Genomic DNA, 19,242 nt, shown 5'->3' on the forward strand with positions numbered 1-19,242 from the left:
ACCTACCTAAATGCCGAACTCTTCCTCTACCTTTGGTAAGCCAAAGAGCTAATACATACACATAAAGGAGAAAGGCTTACCTCCCCGTTGAAAAAGCAGAATATTGTTGCCACCAGTAATCCCTAAAAAGCAACACAAATTAACATAAGTTAAATAAAAAAATTCATGTAATTTATTAGCAGTAAGTTAAGTCAACAACTTCACAGTATGAGTGCTTTTTGAAAGAATAAATAGAGTACAGAAAGTATCTGTTGGAACAATTAAATCCCTAATGTAAGTGAATGAACAGATTGCCTACCTGGTATTTTTAATGGACTGCCTTCCTGTTGTTTAATTAAGTGCCTAACTGGTAGTTAAATAGAGTAAATGGAGCATCAAACTGGTTCTTTAAAATGTAATTCAGCAGTGACTCAAATCAATCAATCGCAACAATGAGTCATAAAACAAGGTTTTTATGGGTGTCTAACGTCTAAATCTCAAGCCTGACAGAACACGTGGGCTGAGTTCAGCATCTTTTCCGCTTGCATCCTGATACTGATGTTCTTTTACTTTATTATTGATTGAGTTGTTACCAGATGTGCAAAATGCCTCAACCCACGTCTTTCTCGTTTGAACTCAGCTTCTACCTGGTGCTCTAACAGATATCCAGATGAATGCAGCACATTGCCGTCGGCTCAGTTCCTACCTGGTAGTGCATGAGGATGTGCATGATGTACTCGTAGACCTCGCCGGCGAGACGGTTCTCTGGCCTCCAGGGGATAATGACAAACTGTATTCCCAGCAAGGGTACGAGGATCAAGGTGGCTCTGACTGCCTTCATGTACATATTGGACTCTGCCCGGTGTGTGTCTCTCAGCTTGGTCACCAAAACTCGAATAATATTTAGTAAGAAGAAGAGGTTCACCTGCAGAAAGTAAAAAGTAAATAAAAATGCATATGAAAAGAATAATAAAATTTAAAAAAAAAAAAATCTTCAAATATTTGTAATATTACGACCAGAATAACGGACAGACAATCTGAAGTTATTTCTCTGGAACAGTGGGTAAGCCGACTTACAAGAAGCGCTGCCACTATGGGACCATGGACTGCGTAGAGCAGATGGGTTTCCACACTCATCCAACAGCTACAGAGGGAAAAACATATCAGTCAGTGATGTCTGCGGCCCAAAATACACATGCACGCAGACATACAAAAACATGCACGTGTAGGGATCTGCACGCTCTCGCCCTCTGCCACACACAGACAAGCACGTATGTAAACATCTACTGTTTATTTGCAGAAGTTTCTGGAACATTACTCACTTGTCATCAAAATACTTTTTCCTTGCTACGGCATGGATGGATGCAGGCACTAGAGGAAAGCCTTTGATGTGAAGAAGATGGTAGACATGTGAGGTCTCGGGTGAATTTAAGGAAATTCATTTGTCATTTATGCAACAGTAAAAATTGTGTTTAACTTGGTCCGATTTTTTTCTGGTCTTAGACTTCCTCATCGGATACATTGTTCCTTCACAAATACTGTATACTTTTTTTTGGAAGACTGAAACACAGCGGATCGGCTTTCCTATTGCAATTGTATTGCTCCAGCCAGAAAAACAACACCACATGGTCAATTTCCTGTAACAGTCCAGTGAAATTTGAATCTGGTGGATTTATGTCAACATTCAGAGTTTGGGCTCAGACTAGTTTTTTTTTAAACTTTTCATCTGGTTATAAACACATGAATCCTTGTGGGCCATTTTCAGACACCACTGAGGCACTGCAGCATATCGGCTACACATGGACACACACGCACGCACGCGCACGCATGCGCACACACGCACACACACTGCAAACACAGGCCCCAATTTTATTAATGGTCATCCATTTTGCCTCATCGCCAACTTGTTTGACAGACTGCACCCATTATTCTGGCTTTGAACGAGGTGAAAAATAGGACAGCACTAAGCGACAGGATGGCCAATTCAGCTGTCCTCATGTCTGGGTTGAAAGACGAGGATTGGGTTGAAATGAGTAAATTCTGGCTTCTAGATTGTGTTCTGTCTCGTTGAATTGTTTTCAGTAAGTCTTATAACTGCAACAATTACTGGAAATATGTTTGAATCAAATGCTGACAGACTCACCCCAGCCTAGGAGGTAGTACCAGTGCAGATGCTGCTCCTCTGCAAACACAGCCACCACGATGAGCGTGTGCAGGTAGATGCCTTCACACAGCATCCAGAAATAGTTGCAGCCCAGCATGTACATGTGAAAGAAGTGCAACACCTTACAGCCAACCTGCATAGAGAAACAAAACAGGAATGCTTATTTGTTTTGTCTATAAAATAAGACCTCTGAATTTCAATTTAAACACTCCTGACATCAAAAAATATTGTGTTAAAACTAGCACACTTTATGTTTTTACTTTTAGTAAATACTCCAGCTGCCGTTACAAAGTACACTGTTGCATGTGGTATGCATTCAATTGTTACAATTGTCAATTATAATTTACAGTCTACTAATGTTATAATTACAAAGACGCTTGTGTTTGTCGTAAGCTGTAAGTCAGCTTCTACACACTGGCTTCAATGATTGGTCTTTACTGTCTTTTCAAAATAACTTTTCTCTTAAAAATAACCTTTCTTCCACAAAAATATGTGAAATTAAATTTCACATATTTGTGTATGCCTCTAAACAATTTTTAAAATTTCTCAGGAGATTTGTTATGAATACATGTTTTTACACTTGTCTGCCTATTTGTCGGCTTCAGCTTGCTCAACCCAACTCAGATGACCTCCCATGAGATGAGATGGGATAAGATGGCTGAAGGTGGTGAAACCAATTCAGTGATATATAAATTGTAAGTAAGTCAAGTAATATGCTCATCACTACTGACATGTACTAGAAAACTAATTAAAGTTAGAGACACAAATTTATGCATGTTGATATTTTAAAGATTGTTGTCTGTATGTAGTCATTTTTTCATGTGACTAAATTATCTTGAATAGTTGTTGTCAGGTCTCTCTTGAAATATCTTGATCACTTGATTAATAAATACTTATTTAGTACTTAAATAATCACTTCATATTCTGAAAAATTTGTACAGAATTATTTCTCTGAAACACAGTCTGTATTTATAAAATAAAAAAGATGTATTGTACCTTTGTAATATATGTATTTATATATTCACATCAGGATTTCTGGTTTGTAGCCCTGTGTAAAAAGAGCATGCGTGCAGCCACAATATTATCATTCAAAGATGCTGGCATTCCTATTAACAGCTACTCTCAGGAGTCTTCTTAGCTCAAAACACACAACAATAATTCACTTCTAAACCTTTAGCCATATGTTTCTCTCTCAGTCAGTTCCCTATGTTTCCCTTTCCACTTGAGGAGGCTACACTATAACAGACATGGATTCGTATCTACATGCAGAGTTAAATCAATCACTTTTTACTAATAATCCTCGTCAGACGTAGCCTGAGGATGTGATGTGTTCGGATGTGTGCATGAGTGTGTTTCTGTCTGTCTATCCATTGCTCATCTTGCATACGGCTGGACCCGTCACAAGAGATGGGTAAGTTTGTGTTTTTTCTCCGATACCATTGATGAAACGATTCTTTTAAAACCATACCAGTGCCTTAACGGTGCCTGAACCGATCCAGATATTTTTTGAACCAGATGGAGCTGCTCTTGAATTCGGCAAACACCAAATGAACCAATGAACAAACACCTCTCCTGCTAATCTCACTTTGTGTCCCAGCTTGAAGCGGTTCTCAGACGGTGTTCCCGCCGGTCAGCTGCGGTTTCTTTGCTTTGATGTTGACTTCCATCAGCGAAACAGACGTTTCTAGCAGGAAGTTTAACATTCATAGTTCGGGAGTCTTCTCTCTCTCTCTCTATAAACTCTGCAGCTTTTTCATCCAGATTCCAGCATTTAAAACAGACGTTTCCTCAACAAGGTTTGGTGGAGTAAACGGAGTGTTTCTCTCTCGGCGTTTTGGAGATTCACTCCCCGAACATTGGTGGCAGGCTAAACCAGACTCTGTATCACCACACCGGAAAAAATTAAAAGAGCGTGATAACTCTGTGAGAGCAAATTTACCTTTTATAAATCACCAGTGCATAAAAAAGGTGCATAAGGGACCGATCACACCAGACGCGACTCTCAAAAACGTGTTGCTAGCAAAACCGTTGTTTTTCCCACGGTACGGCTTCACGTTTTTTAAGTGTTTTTTAGGCGCGCATAAAAGTTAAAATATTCTCAACTTTTAAGCGTAAGGCACGGAGTTACACAGCTCATCAAGGCCACTCGGTTGTGCACGCAGCACCCAGGGCTTTTTGCCTGGTGCGTTTTTTGCCAAGGCATTTTTGAAGCGGCTGCAAGTTGCGTCTGGTGTGATCGACCCCTTAGTCACACTTTGGCAGCTGTAAATTTCAACAGACATCCCAACCAATGCTGCTTTTGATCTTTCTCTGCATCCTTTGGAAAATTGGGGCCACAGTGACCAATTGTGTTTTACGTGCTGCAGCAAGTTGGCACAAGCTGACAGTTCTACATCGGAACGTAATAGATTTGACACAAACCTTTTTGATTAAAATGGTGAGGTGGAAAAGTTTGAAAGTGAGCCATCGCACGCGACATATCTTGACACAGATGGTGATGGGTGTCATGACTGGCTGCTTTTTGGATGGTTCAGATATGGGATGTGAGTAAAGACAGCCGTCAGGATGAGCCAGACAGATTTGGTGAATGCATGAAAAAGAAGCAGCAGCAAGACGTAGAATAAAGTCCAAACCCAGCTGAAGCCTCCACTGTCTCTTGTCGGTTTCTAGTACTTTGTCATGCCAGAGATACTTCAGCTAATAGCTGGTTGGGGTCTCATGGGATTGTATTGACTGCCAGCCAAGTTCTAAAATCCTATATGTTTTAGGGCACTTTGATCATTGTGAGTTCTCTTATTTCAAGATCCCTACACATGCATTTGTTTTTAGATTTTGTACATTAAGATTTTCAGAGGATGACGTATTTGTATGCAATATTCTGACACACTTTCAACTTGGACTTCTGTAACCTGTTTCATTTGATTGAGTTTTCCATAAGAAGGAAAGATGTGATACTTTTTTGGAAACACTCTTCAATAACAACTTTTAAGAAGTAGCAACCACAGGGTCAACACATTTTTTTAAATTTCATTTCCAAAAAGGAGTGGTTCTTGAAAAGTAACACGTGAATTTATGTTCAGGTCCGATACTAAGGCATTCCTATGAGACAGATTTATCATCTCTAGCAAAGCAGATCTCGGGGTTTCAAAGAATTCACATAATGGATTCAGTGTGGCTCCAAAAGTCTTGACAGGAGAATGTGGAAGAGAGCAAAAACTGTCTGTTGACTGAATAACACTGAAGATATGCCGTACTGAGATTGAAATGGAATTAGGATGTACTTAAAAGCCTTTACAAACTTTTAAATATTTTAAATGTAGAGGATCTCCATATGCAATGAGCTTCCTTAAGTTGACTTGCCATGCATATGCTTTTTTTTTTTTTTTTTTTTTTAAAGTTCAGCGAAATTCTTCCTTTTATTTTTTTGCAACATTTGCGTTTTTTACGTTTGAGCATGAATTGTGAATGCATTTGTATCTCATTTCAAGACGGTGGAACTGGATCCTCCATCGCACACTGTGTTCGGCTTAAAAGCATTTTTGGGGAGCATTTCTATGTCTAGGTTTATACTTTTTGAGTTTCTACTAGAACGTGTACATGTTTTAATGTTCAAAAAACTAATCTACAAATATTGTATTATTAGTCATGTATTATCTGTAATACTGTTACAATCACTTCTCCTCTTGTGCCATGATCATTTTCAATACTTGGTTTTATGGGCAAATACCTGCAAAAATAAGGATATTCCAATCAGCCCCCACTGTACTTTGTGTTGTGCTAATTAGCATATATCAGCATGTTAATAGGCTAACATGCAGGCAAACATTCCTGATTAACACAAGCAAGTTAGCATTGATGTTATGAGCATGTTAGCTTTTAGCTATTCGAACAGACAGGGATTCTTGGGCTTGTGTCTTCTAAATAAATGGGTGTATGGCAGTGGTAATAGTAACATTTTGGTAGATACTCGACAGTGGCTGTACTCACCGGGTTTCTGCCAACCACTTCAGGCTTATTGACCACTGCTACGAGGTAGATGATGGTGAGGGCTGAATTGAGCACATAAGAGCAGAACAGGTTCTTGTGCAGTGTGATCCGTTGGCAGCTCAGACTCCTGTGTGAAAAGCGATGCAATATTTGACTTTGTTACATACCAGGACATGAGGTGATTATCAAGAAAAGACCATCTATAAATTGAGAAACAATAATCTTCTGACAAAAAAAAAATACATTTAAATCAGACAAAAACTTGCTTCAGCTGATGACGGGACAGAAATTACTGGCCGGGTATTAGTTAAGTTATCTTGTTAAATGTTGCTCCATTCTTTAAAATGATCATTACATAATTATGTATACAGAACATGACAGAAAATGCTGTATTATGGATCCCAAAGGTGCTTCTCATTACCTTATAGCACAAGGACTACATTCAAAGTGAAAATATGTATTAGAATCAAAATTGTCAAGTCATTCATATGCAGTAGCTTTATTATTGATAATGGTTAAATAATGTTTTTCTAATTTAAGCATTTTCTAATTTCAGCACTCCGATATCACTGTAGCTTGAAACATCCTCTACAGTTTAAGAAGCTATATCCTAGTATTGCTCATGGATAATTGAGAACAAGCCATAAGAAAAACCCAGAGACTCATGAGGGCTTCATTTCCTCAAGCCAGGAGAAAACCGCTTATACAACTTCACATTTTCACTGACTTATTCAGAGGGAGAGAGAGTTTGGTTTGAGCTCCAGACATAAAAGGAAATGCAGGAGCTGCTGAATGTTTATATACACAGGGTTTTTATCTAAAATCTTATGTCAAAACAGGCTGAAACCTTATGGCAGCGTTTTCGGACAATCACAGCTCCTAATATCTTCAGCGCCGCTCAACCAAGTCTGTTTTTCCACAGCAAGCTGGAGTATTTTTATCTGGGAATCCTGACAGTGTTGATGTGGAGTTGTAAATAACAGAGTAGTGCAGCTGTACACCATCGCATACCACTGCTTCACATCTGGACCTTATAATACATCCTAAGCTTCCAATATTTCAAGCGTTTTAGCTATAAATAGGTCCATGGTTCAAAAGAAAAAATATATAAAATCTTTTCTAAGCCAATAACTTTGTTACTATTGAGATCTTAATTGTCGAGACTTTGAACTTGATGAATTGTGAATGTCCCGCTGAGTTTCTGTGGAGCCGATTTAGGAGTTTGACTCTCAGTGGGTCATGGAGTTTTGCAATAATGCACCTGCCCTAAACAGCCCTAAACACGGCTGTCAGATTTACGAGTGTGTATAAAACTGTGCAGCAAACTCAGGTTCTTGAACAAGATCGGTTTTGGATAACAGCTGTGCTGAGGGTCAACACCCTTCACCATGTCACATTTTACAACTGCAACAATCATGGACAACCGTGCCAACAAAGAAACCTTTCCAAATATTGTTACAGAACATGAAACACATTTATCCATGGCTCCATATTCAGGTTTCTTCACAGATATCTGTAGAACTATACACCTTACTGCAACATTAAAAACAAAGCTGAGTGAGTTCCTTCCTTCCTAACTAAACTATATACATTGGTCAGTCTGCTAACTTCTTCTCAGATTTTCTCACTTCCAAATTTTTCAAACATCAAGTGAATATTATACCATTCTTCCCTTTATCTGCTTGTTTAACTATTTTCTTTTCACCAGAAGTATCTCCTTTAATTGTGCACTTCCTCCCTTTGGGATTAAGCAGTTCATCGGGATGAACAGCCTTAATGAGCAAAGCGCTCAGGTGCAGGTTTTTCACAAAAGCAAAGTGCCAACGATTCAATGGACGTCACAGCTTTCCAGTTTTGAATCCTAAATATCCATGAAATAAATGTGCAGCACAAGGAAACCAAGTTGGCATGAAATTAGCAACAGTTAAGTTGTGTATAAATTACAGTCAGTGAAGCAGCACAACTATTTTCAAGTTGATAGTTTGAGCTTAGATGGTAATACTTGTCTTATTACTGTTTTGAGCTGTAATTTAAGTGTGTATTATTACATTCACTTTGTGGACTTTTAGATAATGTTACATGACCATGAATTATCAATCACACCTCTTGAATGTAATATAAAATGTGATACAACTGAAAAACCTTCTGTGTGACTCTGGTGTTCACTTGACGAAGGCAGGATGGAGGTCACATATACTGCACATAAGATTGAGTCCAAAGTACTGTTTATGATGAATATTGAAATGGTTGGAGAACACATCTGTTTGTCTGTCAGATCCATTCATAATAGGGACTAGATGTTTGACGAAAAAGCTATCACTGCTTACTCATCCCAGAATCACGCCAGTCTGTATCAGCTTTCATCTTGGCACAACGTTCCTTATTATGTATGACTTTCATTGCAATGTGCATCATCAAACCAGTCCCTGCATTTACAGCTACATTACCAAAGAATCCATTACCTGAAGTAGAAGAAGATGGCCAGAGAGATCAGCAGGGAGGCTATGGATAAAGCATGACCCACAATTGCCATGTAAAACAGGATGTACGCCGACTGTAAAAACAAACAAGAGAGAGAAAAGATCCCGCTTTACTAGTTGGAAAAATAGGTCCATGAGATGTAACATGTTGTATTTTGTGAAATATCAGCATTCTGGGCCTATATGAACTCCACAATGAATCCCCTGAATGCACAAATAGTTCAATGTGACATTTTACCTGTTAACTCTTAATAGTGACAACATAAATAAACGATAATCTGCTGTTGGTGACAATAAATTGAGATCACAAACACTCAGTTTTGTTAAACCCAGAGAAATTAGGCAGAATTTTGCAAAGGACACAACTACACCAAAGGTTTTATTTCTGTTGAGTGCAAAAGTCGTGGACTGCTTGGTTTATTTCTCTTTAGGGAGCTGTTTATTTGAGACATTTCCTGAAGCTGGGAGGCTGAGTCAGCTGAGATCAAGTTTCTGTGGTGACAGATGGAGCGGCTGACCATCTATTCATGACCTTTTGCATTACAGCTGGAAGGTGCAACGTTGTCTGTTCAATACTAAAAAGTACTCGAGGCACTTTACATGGTTAAAACGAACAATACAAGCAACAACAATACAAACAAGAGAGATGACATAACAGTAACAGTAAGAAGTAAGTGCATATCATTGGATCTCTGATGTCCCTTCGAGCAAAACAATGGAATGAGCTCTGTGGTTTTCCGGTTCTGGTTTCCATGCAGGAAACATTTTTAATGGCTTGTTAGAGCAGCCTGGTGCAGTTGGTGATAAGAAAGCTGTTATTATGTGATGTTGTCAACACAAGGCTATTTGTAGAGAGACCCTGATGCGAGGCCAGTGTTTTATGATAACTATATAGCTGCAGGAACAGAGGGCTTACGAGTTTCTTTCCAGCTCTAATCTGCAGAGAATGTGTTTTTGTAAGAAAAAAAGGCCTAATATTGGTGTGTCGTACAGTATTTATGGGCGATTTGTCAGACTACATACAGTATGAGTCTCCACATTTTCTCCTATTGGGTTAATGCTCCAATTATGAGAAAAAAAAATAATGCTGAGTCGTCACACTGTAACCACCATGCAGTAGATCTATGATAGCAGATTACTTTTTCCTAAATAACCTTCCACTTGTGTTAGCGTTCTGTTACCATCGTTTGTGTCAACGACCTGTGTCTTAAATTAGCTGTAAAATACACTAAAAACAATTATCTATGATCCAATTTGTTCATCATCTCTTGGTTACCTTGTTAGGCTTCCTTATCCATGTTAATATTGTTCTATGTTTTAATATTTTTGTTGTGGGCCTTTGGGCCTTTTCTTTGTCAGGATACCCCACAATTTCAATTAAAAAAATTGTAAAATGAACCTCAAGAGAATCATATAAATAAATAAAAGGTTGTTGTGCTACCTGACTATCACATCTCTTAAATAAATTGGTTTAATGTTTTTTCTAATTTTAATATTATTAACTATAGTAACACTCATGGTGTTATGATAAATTTCGACCCACGTTTAATTAATTAAAGAAAAAGACGAAAAAGTATATTTTTTTTCAGCGATATAACTTTAATACAAACACAAAATGAAAAGCAGAAGAAGTCATAACACAAAATATATTTGTTTGCAAGGTCAAAAAAACAACAACCAATTAAGCAAATCTTATTTTTCTAACTGGGTCGAAACCGACTCTTACAACACAAAGGTCAACATTTCAACCAGAGCATTTTATAGTTTGTTAAAAAAAAAGAAGAAAAATTGTTTTATTTATTGAAATAGACGTTCCTGACAAAATCAAAAAGCCTTAATGCAATGAACACATTTTATGTTGTGCTTTTATGCATTTAAAACCTAAAACGGGTCGATCCGAACGCAAGAGGAAGGTTAAATCACCTTCAACTTTGCCTTTGTGTTTTCGTTGCAGAGTGTGTAGTTGGACCAAGTCCTGTTGGTATCCGGGTGACGAAACCACTGCCCGTCCTCCCCGCAGTACTTAGCAGCTTTTTCTGAAAATAACAATTAAGTAATAAATGCATGTTCTCCAAATGTTTTCACATTCATACAGTTATGTCCATGCATTCAGATTTTGTTGGCCATCGTCAATAATTAATTCTCAAATCAATTCCTATTCAATAGTTCTTGAAAAACAGTCGACAAAAATGGATTCATCATGCATCCGCAGACCTTTAAAAAAGGCCACAGCCTTGAGTCTTGCTGCTCACCTGTGGGGTCAAAGTCCGCAAAATAATTGGGGCAGTTTTGAGAGGTGTAAATTCCCGCTGGAGTGTCGCCCCAGCACAGCCAGCCATCCCAGTTACGACTGCAGTGCAGCCCTGCAACACCAACATAGCAACAGAGAGTTAAACATTGTGTGAGGAGAAGTAGCCGTGATGAGTCTCTCTGAAAATATCTCTACCTGATTTGTTATACGGTAAGTCACGATTCATTTTCTCGAAACATTTGTACTGGCTGTCAAGGATTTTCTTTCTCACAATTTTCTGTTCTTCTGGGTTAACAATGGGGCTGACTGTCCCCTCATCAGCAGACTCCACATCAGTATCTCCTGAGAGCTGCGTGGCTGCCTTCATTTTAGTGACACACACACACACACACACACACACACACACACACACACACACACACACACAATTATGATCAGTTATGATCAGATCGAGCAATGAGCAGTGGGGGCCAAAAAAAATCATACATTTTACTTTTAGGTACGAGAAAATATGCTTGTTCTGTATCTCTTTGGTTGATAGTGAAATAAAAGACAAAAGAAACTATTTGACTGCTACTTTCTTCATATTATATTTCTATATTATATATTTGCCAAGCAAATCACATTATACTGATAATGCTCCTTCTGCTTGTCAATCACTGTTTTATTAATTAATAATCCAATGATAATGCCAGATAATATAAATACAATTATTTTTTCCACAAAAACAATGCAGTATATCCTTAGTGCTATTTGCACATCATCTTCCTTTCAGGCTATGTGATTTACATATTTAATTACTCTCTGTACGCTAACCCTGTGGAATAAAAAAAGAGAATCAACCCAAAGTGAGACTCCTGTTCAACAATAATCCCTAGTGGCCCGAGCTGCAGGTCAAACTGTTTGGGTAAATTAAACTGCAATAATTGGAAAGTTTATTTCGTCAACAATACTTTACCCTCAGTAGCTTCTTCTCATGGGTGCCTATGCAGAGTGTATAGTTGGTCCAAGTCCTTCTGTCGTCTGGGTGGTGAAACCACTTACCGTCTTCTCCACAGTACTTGGTCGCCTTTTCTGTAAAGAGCATTTATGTGATTAAGTCCAGTTACTTTAAATACAGCCAACAGAGCAATAGCGGTGAATTTGAACTACGAGGGTTAACAAGATATCAGCAGAGCAACAGTGCTGTTGTCTCTCTGCTCACCTGTGGGGTCAAAGTCAACAAAATAATTGGGGCAGTTTTGGACGGCATTGCTTCCCGCTGAAGTGTCGTCCCAGCACAGCCAGCCATCCCAGTTACGACTGCAGAACAGCCCTGTAACACCAACAAACACATATTTACAGGCCTATTGTTCATGTTTTTTAACTCTCATGCACAAATCATGTTGATACATAACTCAAGAATTTTGCGGTAAATCAAAGTTAGGCATTAGTGCTACCTGATTTGTTATAAGATGGATCTTTCTTCATTTTTTCTGAGCATTTCTTTTCGTTCTCAAGGATAATTTTATTCACACTACTTGTTTCTGTGGGCTCTGTGGTCGGCTCTCCAGCAGCATCCCTTAAAAAATGGGGGACTTCCTTCTTAGAATAAAAAAAGAAGAAGTTCAGCATGAATGAGTGTACAGGGCTGTTGAGACTAGCTTCATCTTGTTCTTCCATTACTTAAAGGGAAAAAAACAATCACTCAATACCTTTAGTGTGTTCTTTGAAGCTGGTTGACAGGTGGACCCAGTCTGGATCCAGTTTCCCAATTCGGAACAATATTTGGTCGCTTTTTCTGTAAAGAATAACAAAACGTGATTATTTCACAGCAGCTTGACAACATAATAATTTATCAATGGTTATCCTGAAAGCTCCAAATATCAAATTACTTATTGGCACATTATTGCTCCTGTTTTATGTGTGTCTCTGTTCTTTACTCCGTCTTCATTTTTCAGCATCATCCAAATACAAATATTGAATCTTAGCATTACTGAACAACTGTGATTAATTTAACTCGGCACACATCATCTCAAACATGATGTTGAATAGAATATACCCCGTTTGGAGAAACCTTCTGGCAAATTATCAGATGTTTGGTTTAAAACCTTACAAAACTTGACAGCATCCGTAGCTTGACTGCTTAGTCTTCTCCGACAGATCATCAACTGTTCGGCATCCACTTCCAACTGTACGTCTCCCTCTGAAGCCTCATATCAGCAGCATCAGCTTTCAAGTAAGGAGCCATGAGGAGACTCGTAACATCACAGGCAGTTTGGGAATATCCTTTATGAGCCCTGTCTTACAGAAACACCTTCTCTCTCTTCCCATGCATATTCTCTCTCTCCATCCATCTCGCTGACTCCGACTCTTCTTTTTTTTATAAGCCCTCTTTTCTTTCAGTCCACCTCCGCCCTTCCACCAGCCATCATATTGCTTCTCCTAAATCAAACATGACTCGACTCTGGATTACTTCAACTAGACATTATTGAGCCATGCATTCCTTACAACATTTAAAAAAAATACTTACAATGTAGTATACCGCAGACAGAAATTGAATAATCAAGTTTCAATAATGAAATGTTTTTTTTTAAATTCAGACTGGTTGATGAAACCCATTGATTTACCTTGTATATTGTTTATAAAATAGACTGTTCTAGCTGTCATTTGCACTCATTATTGTTGTGTTCCTAAGTCTTCCTCTTTTTGCCAAGAGGACGAAGAGTCAGCCGTGCCAGCCGCAGTGTTTTGAGCTAAATGTTAAGGTTAGCTTGCTAGAATGAAAAGAAAAAAAGCCAAGGTCATCAAATTCATTACATCTTCTGGAACCGTGATTACCTGTACAATCTACCCTGTATTAAGCTATTTCACAGCTTAAGTGAACTTGCTGACCTGCTGATGCTGCTTGATGACATTATTAGGATTCATCCTCTGGGCACAGTGGATATCTGTACCACATTTGATAGTCACCAAATAGTTAAAGAGATCTTTGAATCAGGACCAAAGTGATGGACTGATTAACAGACATTGTGCAAACATTAGTGCCACTACTGTGGTTGATAAAAAAATGAAGTAACTTGGTAGTTATCATGCACGTCTTAAAAAGGACAACTATCAACACAGAGTATGACCAACAGAACAGAAAACACCCAAACATATTATGTCACAGTGCTGACTTTGTTATTTTAATGTCAATATTGGCAGGTTACCTGTTTTTGGAGTGATTGATGATAAAATCGTCCTTTAAATAATGGACATTACAGCTGAATACAAATCATTACCTACTTTGGACATAATACATACAATGCAATTACATTATGCACTTTAGTTGGAGACACTTGCAATAAGGAATCGGCCATGCATACTAAACGGTTATAGACTGTGGTCAGATGTAGTGCTGTTTGAGGGCGACGAACGAATCTAAAGAATCTGAGCAGCAACACAATTTCTACTTGAAGAACTCAACCTTCCTTAGAACACATGTGGACATTACATATTAGTTAAATTAACAATACCAAACATACAAGGAGGAGGTTGGGGTGGTGGATTAGCAGAGTAATAATTAATAGATTTTATTGGGAGTTACAGTCAGCTGGCAGCCATAAAAACAGCTAATGCCAATCAACAGTTTAATTACACTTTACAACCATCTAATATGATGTTACTGTCACCTTGACCTGCAGTTCTTGCATTATGAGTTGCTACAATCTCAAAACCATCTCTCACCTTAACTGTCATACATCAAATACAAAATAAAGTCCTCATAGCTTCCTGAAATCCCGTGCTGGCCTTGTGGGCCTTTTTTTTCTTCATACTATCAGCTCCATGGCCTTTGCCCTCCATCACCAACAGAAGATTGGATCGCTTTCTGTGTTGCCTGCTGAACTGGAATTAAAGTTTGTTATTGTGTATATGTGTGCGGAGGGCTCATCTTTCTCACCAGTTTGGTCCAGGTCAGGATAATCTGGACAGTTTTGTGTTACAGACGTCCCAGCTGGTGTCTCATCCCAGCACAATAAGCCATCCCACATACGTCCACAGAAGGTACCTTGGAAAGAAAAAGAACATTGTAAGAAAATTGCGATGCCTATTCTTTGTGATTACACACATTTTTCTGTGTCTTCATGTGTGTAAATGTACATCAGAGTGATATAAGTTCCCTACAGCTACAGCTTCCACTACAACAGCTCAGTTGAACGCCTGCTGGCAACACTACCATTACCTTGAACAAGAATATTAACTGTTTTCTGCTCCCAATCCAACACCTAACAACACATCACAGCTGTGATGGTGTGCCAGAGGTAATCCATTTGGCCTTAAGAAGCCGACATGAGTCTCACCGGTTCTGTTAATTGGGTGGTCTTCGTGGGACAGCTCAAGACATTTATTTTGACCCTTGCTTAGCATCTGTCCATGTCCATCTGTCATGCTATGTCCAGGTCTGAGTGAGGGATCTGAGATTGACTCTGTGCCTCCCACCACCCTTCGCTGTGGAGACAACATTGACATAAGAAGTGAGAGAAAAGGAGAAGAAAACATGTTTTTACTGACTTGGAACCCAGTATAGTGTAAGACAAGGAAGTGACTTAAACTTAAGCCCTCGGGGTGTCAGGAAGGCTCATGCACTAGCATTTAATGAATCATTTAAGAAATGTTAATACATTTACTGTGATATTATCACCACGAGTTTCATCGTAATTGAGATTATAACTTCCTATTGCTGTCTCTTTGACCAAAAATACCATTCTTACCTGATAAACTCTTGCGAAAGGCAACACATAAAAATAACAAAAAGCTGTGTGAAAATGCCGATGTCCCATGTAGCAGTTTAGCAGCCGTACATATGATGTCACTCCAAACATTGAAGTAAATGACGTCATACATACGACCACTAGGCCACCACCAATATCAACAGATGAGAAAAAAACATATAAAGGCCTCTCCTCGCCCACTAAAATTCATTAATCTTCTTGAATGAATGACAAGACAGCTCATAAATGAAAGCACAGGCACATAGGGGAACAGTGTAGATACATCAGGTTTAAAACATTTGACACGATACTGTTCTGGACCTCAAAGTCAAGTGTGATGCTCAACAGCGAAGGTCATTAAGACTGCCATTAACTCTGACACTGAAGAGTAGTGGACCAACTGCTTTGCTGGCGAGCGGCGAGTCCATCAAAGTGACTTTTCAGAGTTTGATTTGTTTTACAGTTTAATTATCGCCCCTTCTGATAAAAAAACTATTTTAAAAGACACAATGTAGTGTGAGAAAAAAACACGAGATATCACATTTGTATCAGCATCTTTCACTGATTATTGCAACTAACTGCTTATTCATGTAAAACACTGTGAAATACAATCGACCCTTCGAGCTGATTTCAAAGCAGATGATAGATAACTCTTCATATTTGGTGGGCCAGACAATGTAGACTGTACAGCATCTGCATAAAAGGATCAGATATAGTAAGAACATGCAGAAACGTATAGTCATGGATCAAATACTCTCTTTTGGGTCATCCAGTTTGTAATGAACAAGCTGAGCTAACTATAAACTATAATTATCAATTATGAATTGTGATGGGAAATTAATCATGAGATTTTTCTCTGAGAAGAAGAACCCACTAGAGCCGATCATATTGCATGTTCATTTAATGAAAGTTCAATCTTATATTGAAATACACGTGTGCAGCATACATAATGGGTAAAAAGAGAAGGGGAAGTTTACCTTACAGCTTTGCTTCAATTAAAAGAAATACGAGCTTACCACCAGGAGCAACCAAAGGATCCAATGTAAGCATGCTGACTTCATATCTACTTCTCACAGGCAAATCTCTAGAGAGAGAGAGAGAGAGAGAGAGAGAGAGAGAGAGAGAGAGAGAGAGAGGAGAACAACGCATTACATCAGAAAACAAACTGCAACCCGTGAATGTGGCTAAACAAACCGATGGCTCTTTCAAATCAGGATTATGGCTCGCGGAGAAAACAGGGATGATTAATCTGAAATGCAAAACATTACAACAAAGTCGCTGCAGTTTATGACGTTTCACATGGTTCCACTATGTGTTGGTGTGTTTGTATCTGAGTTACGGAGAGTAGGCGACAAAATGTGAAACAATTTCACAGGAGAGTAACTTTATATTGTGTGAGCAAAGGGAGGAAGAAAAAACAGCCAGACAAAAATAGTTGAGGGTCATTAATCATCTTGTGCTGAGCCTCCACTCCTGCAGGACGGCAGCAGCGACCCGCCAGGTTAGTAACCGAGTGCATGTGAGATAAAAAATGACTTCAGATCTATTTGCGTTGGCTTTCAGAGTCTCTGTTGTAAGCCCATCACTCCGCAGTTTGAACCGTTAGAAGCACCTACCGCTGGTTGTCTGCACCCCGCAGCGGCCCAGGGGGCAGACTTTTAAACAGATGAGCAAGTGTTATAAATCACTGTGAAAGGTGAGCAGGATTGATAGCATTTGTTTTGTCTTTCAGACACACACTGATATGGGCGGCTGCTTAGCATTAGGATGGCAAATAAATATATTTCTCATCAATAGTAATTATGTAATGGCAGCCAAGACATGCTCTTTCCTAAACGTACCCTCGGAATAAGACCACTTCTAATTATCTGTCCCAGGCCCAGATATAAAACCTTTTTAAAGGAAGAATACCTGGTTCTTGCTTCAAAATTGTGATGATTTGAAGGTTATCTTTGTAATATGTGATAGAAAACTGTTTTTGGACATTTTACTGACCTACGATTATTTGACAAAACGATCGGCAGATTTATCTATAATGAAAATAATATATAAAATAATATTAAACTAATATGTATATTCTCTTTTGTTTGTTTCAGCAATGCATTATAAAACCGAAAATATATTTTTCACACCTGGTAGTCATTATTTGTCCATAACAAAGATGTATCGACGGATGAATAGTTTCAGCTTTAGAAAAAAATACTTTTGATATTGAATTTTATTGCCTATCATCGTAAACCTCATCCTCAGCCTGAATCCAAATCTCTGTCTATTCAATCATTTTCAGCCTGCTCCTAAACTCTGCTCAATATTTCCAGTATAACAAAAGACAATACAGTACACACATGTGATTCCTGCATGCTGGGAAGCTCAGTCAAGGACTCAGCGCCCGCCTGCTCTGTACCCCGGCTTTGAAAAGAAGTGCACAAGGAACACAAAGAAGCACAAAAACACCATTCAAAGACAAAGGGAAAAACAGAGGGCAGAGGAGGAAGTGAATGGATCCAGAAATGGCCTCTAGGAAGGGAGGATCTATAAAAACCACCATCACATTCACACCAGTCAATTACCAGCTAATCGCCTCTGGGTGTGCATCATCAGCATGTGATTTGTCTAAAAGTGTAACGTTCTCTGTTAGCGATAACTTGAATATGTCATTTGAGAGATTTAATCACTAACGGTTGAGGACATGGAGGACTAACATGTGAAAGCTTTCAACACCAAAGACAAAAAAAAAGCACTGGCCATTTTGTGAAGTGCACTTATTGTTTTTCTTGCTGAGAGTTAGAAGATAAGAGTGATATCGCTCTGATGTCTGTACAGTAAATGTTAAGCTATAGCCAGCAGATGGTTAGCTTAGTTTAGCACAAAGACTGGAAACAGGAAGTAACTGCTTTGCAGACTCTTTCCAAAAGTTAAAAAAACAAATACCTCAGCTGTCCGTGCGGTTTGCTTGCAATTGTGATCACCTGAGACACAAATAATCTCTGGAACATTTCAACATTATAACACACTCTCAATCCATCAATAATCCATTTGCCAACAGAAAGATTCACATTTGGATATCTCTGCTGTACATATGATGCATTTATTTAAAGTCTATATTTAACTAACCGATTTGGCCTTTTTCAACTGTGTCTTTCTGTCTTACCCATTAGCTCTTTACGCGTCTCTAAACATAGTCCCCAGAGCCGTTAGGTCCAATGTGATGTGATCTATAAGGTTTGAAGCATGTGTAGCTCATTTAAGAGACAAGACACCATGAAGACAAGGGAAAGCACTCTAATGGGATGAGTGAATAGCACATACATGCAAAGCACTCGATCCTCTGCAGGAATGCTGTTCAGCATTCAGTCTTCTGTAGATCAAGTGAGAAGTCAACCACTTAAAATGGGGATTTGAGAGAATCGGCTTTTGCAACATTGATCACTTAGATTTTTTAACACAGACATGCTATTCCTAAAGGTGACTGTCCTGAAAGTAAAGCAACTGCAGAAGGAACCGACGTAGGCGAAGGTTTTACTCTTGAGTTTGTGCTCTTTGCTTTAGCTTGAAAAGAGTCTTTTCATGGAGTTGTACGCGTGTCAAAGATACACAATGAAAGAGTGGCTGGCATTCAAACTTCTCAAACACATCTTATCTACGTAT

At 38.7% G+C, this 19,242-nt stretch overlaps 1 protein-coding gene across 2 annotated transcripts in view; it reads right to left on the reverse strand.

Moving 5' to 3' along the window:
• The window catches only part of calcr (calcitonin receptor), a 44,040-nt gene that overhangs the window by 5,326 nt on the left and 19,472 nt on the right, over positions 1 to 19,242 (reverse strand). Inside the window, exons 2-18 of one of the 2 annotated variants that reach the window (XM_068575604.1) lie at positions 16,611 to 16,678; positions 15,184 to 15,331; positions 14,784 to 14,891; positions 12,556 to 12,641; positions 12,301 to 12,442; positions 12,066 to 12,176; positions 11,820 to 11,935; positions 11,057 to 11,222; positions 10,863 to 10,973; positions 10,534 to 10,646; positions 8,593 to 8,684; positions 6,131 to 6,257; positions 2,123 to 2,276; positions 1,302 to 1,362; positions 1,057 to 1,123; positions 686 to 904; positions 81 to 122 (exon numbers count right to left, since the gene is read on the reverse strand). In XM_068575604.1, coding sequence (XP_068431705.1) covers positions 81 to 122; positions 686 to 904; positions 1,057 to 1,123; positions 1,302 to 1,362; positions 2,123 to 2,276; positions 6,131 to 6,257; positions 8,593 to 8,684; positions 10,534 to 10,646; positions 10,863 to 10,973; positions 11,057 to 11,222; positions 11,820 to 11,935; positions 12,066 to 12,176; positions 12,301 to 12,442; positions 12,556 to 12,641; positions 14,784 to 14,891; positions 15,184 to 15,331; positions 16,611 to 16,655 — 1,908 coding nt within the window. In that variant the 5' untranslated portion in view covers positions 16,656 to 16,678. Of the gene's footprint in view, positions 1 to 80; positions 123 to 685; positions 905 to 1,056; positions 1,124 to 1,301; positions 1,363 to 2,122; positions 2,277 to 6,130; positions 6,258 to 8,592; positions 8,685 to 10,533; positions 10,647 to 10,862; positions 10,974 to 11,056; positions 11,223 to 11,819; positions 11,936 to 12,065; positions 12,177 to 12,300; positions 12,446 to 12,555; positions 12,642 to 14,783; positions 14,892 to 15,183; positions 15,332 to 16,610; positions 16,679 to 19,242 lie in introns of both variants that reach the window. The other variant, XM_068575603.1, reaches the window with a different exon arrangement.

This window comes from Clinocottus analis, unplaced genomic scaffold (assembly GCF_023055335.1).
Source record: "Clinocottus analis isolate CAN_PGR_092001 unplaced genomic scaffold, fCliAna1.0.p SCAF_14, whole genome shotgun sequence".
NCBI classification, from domain to species: domain Eukaryota; kingdom Metazoa; phylum Chordata; class Actinopteri; order Perciformes; family Cottidae; genus Clinocottus; species Clinocottus analis.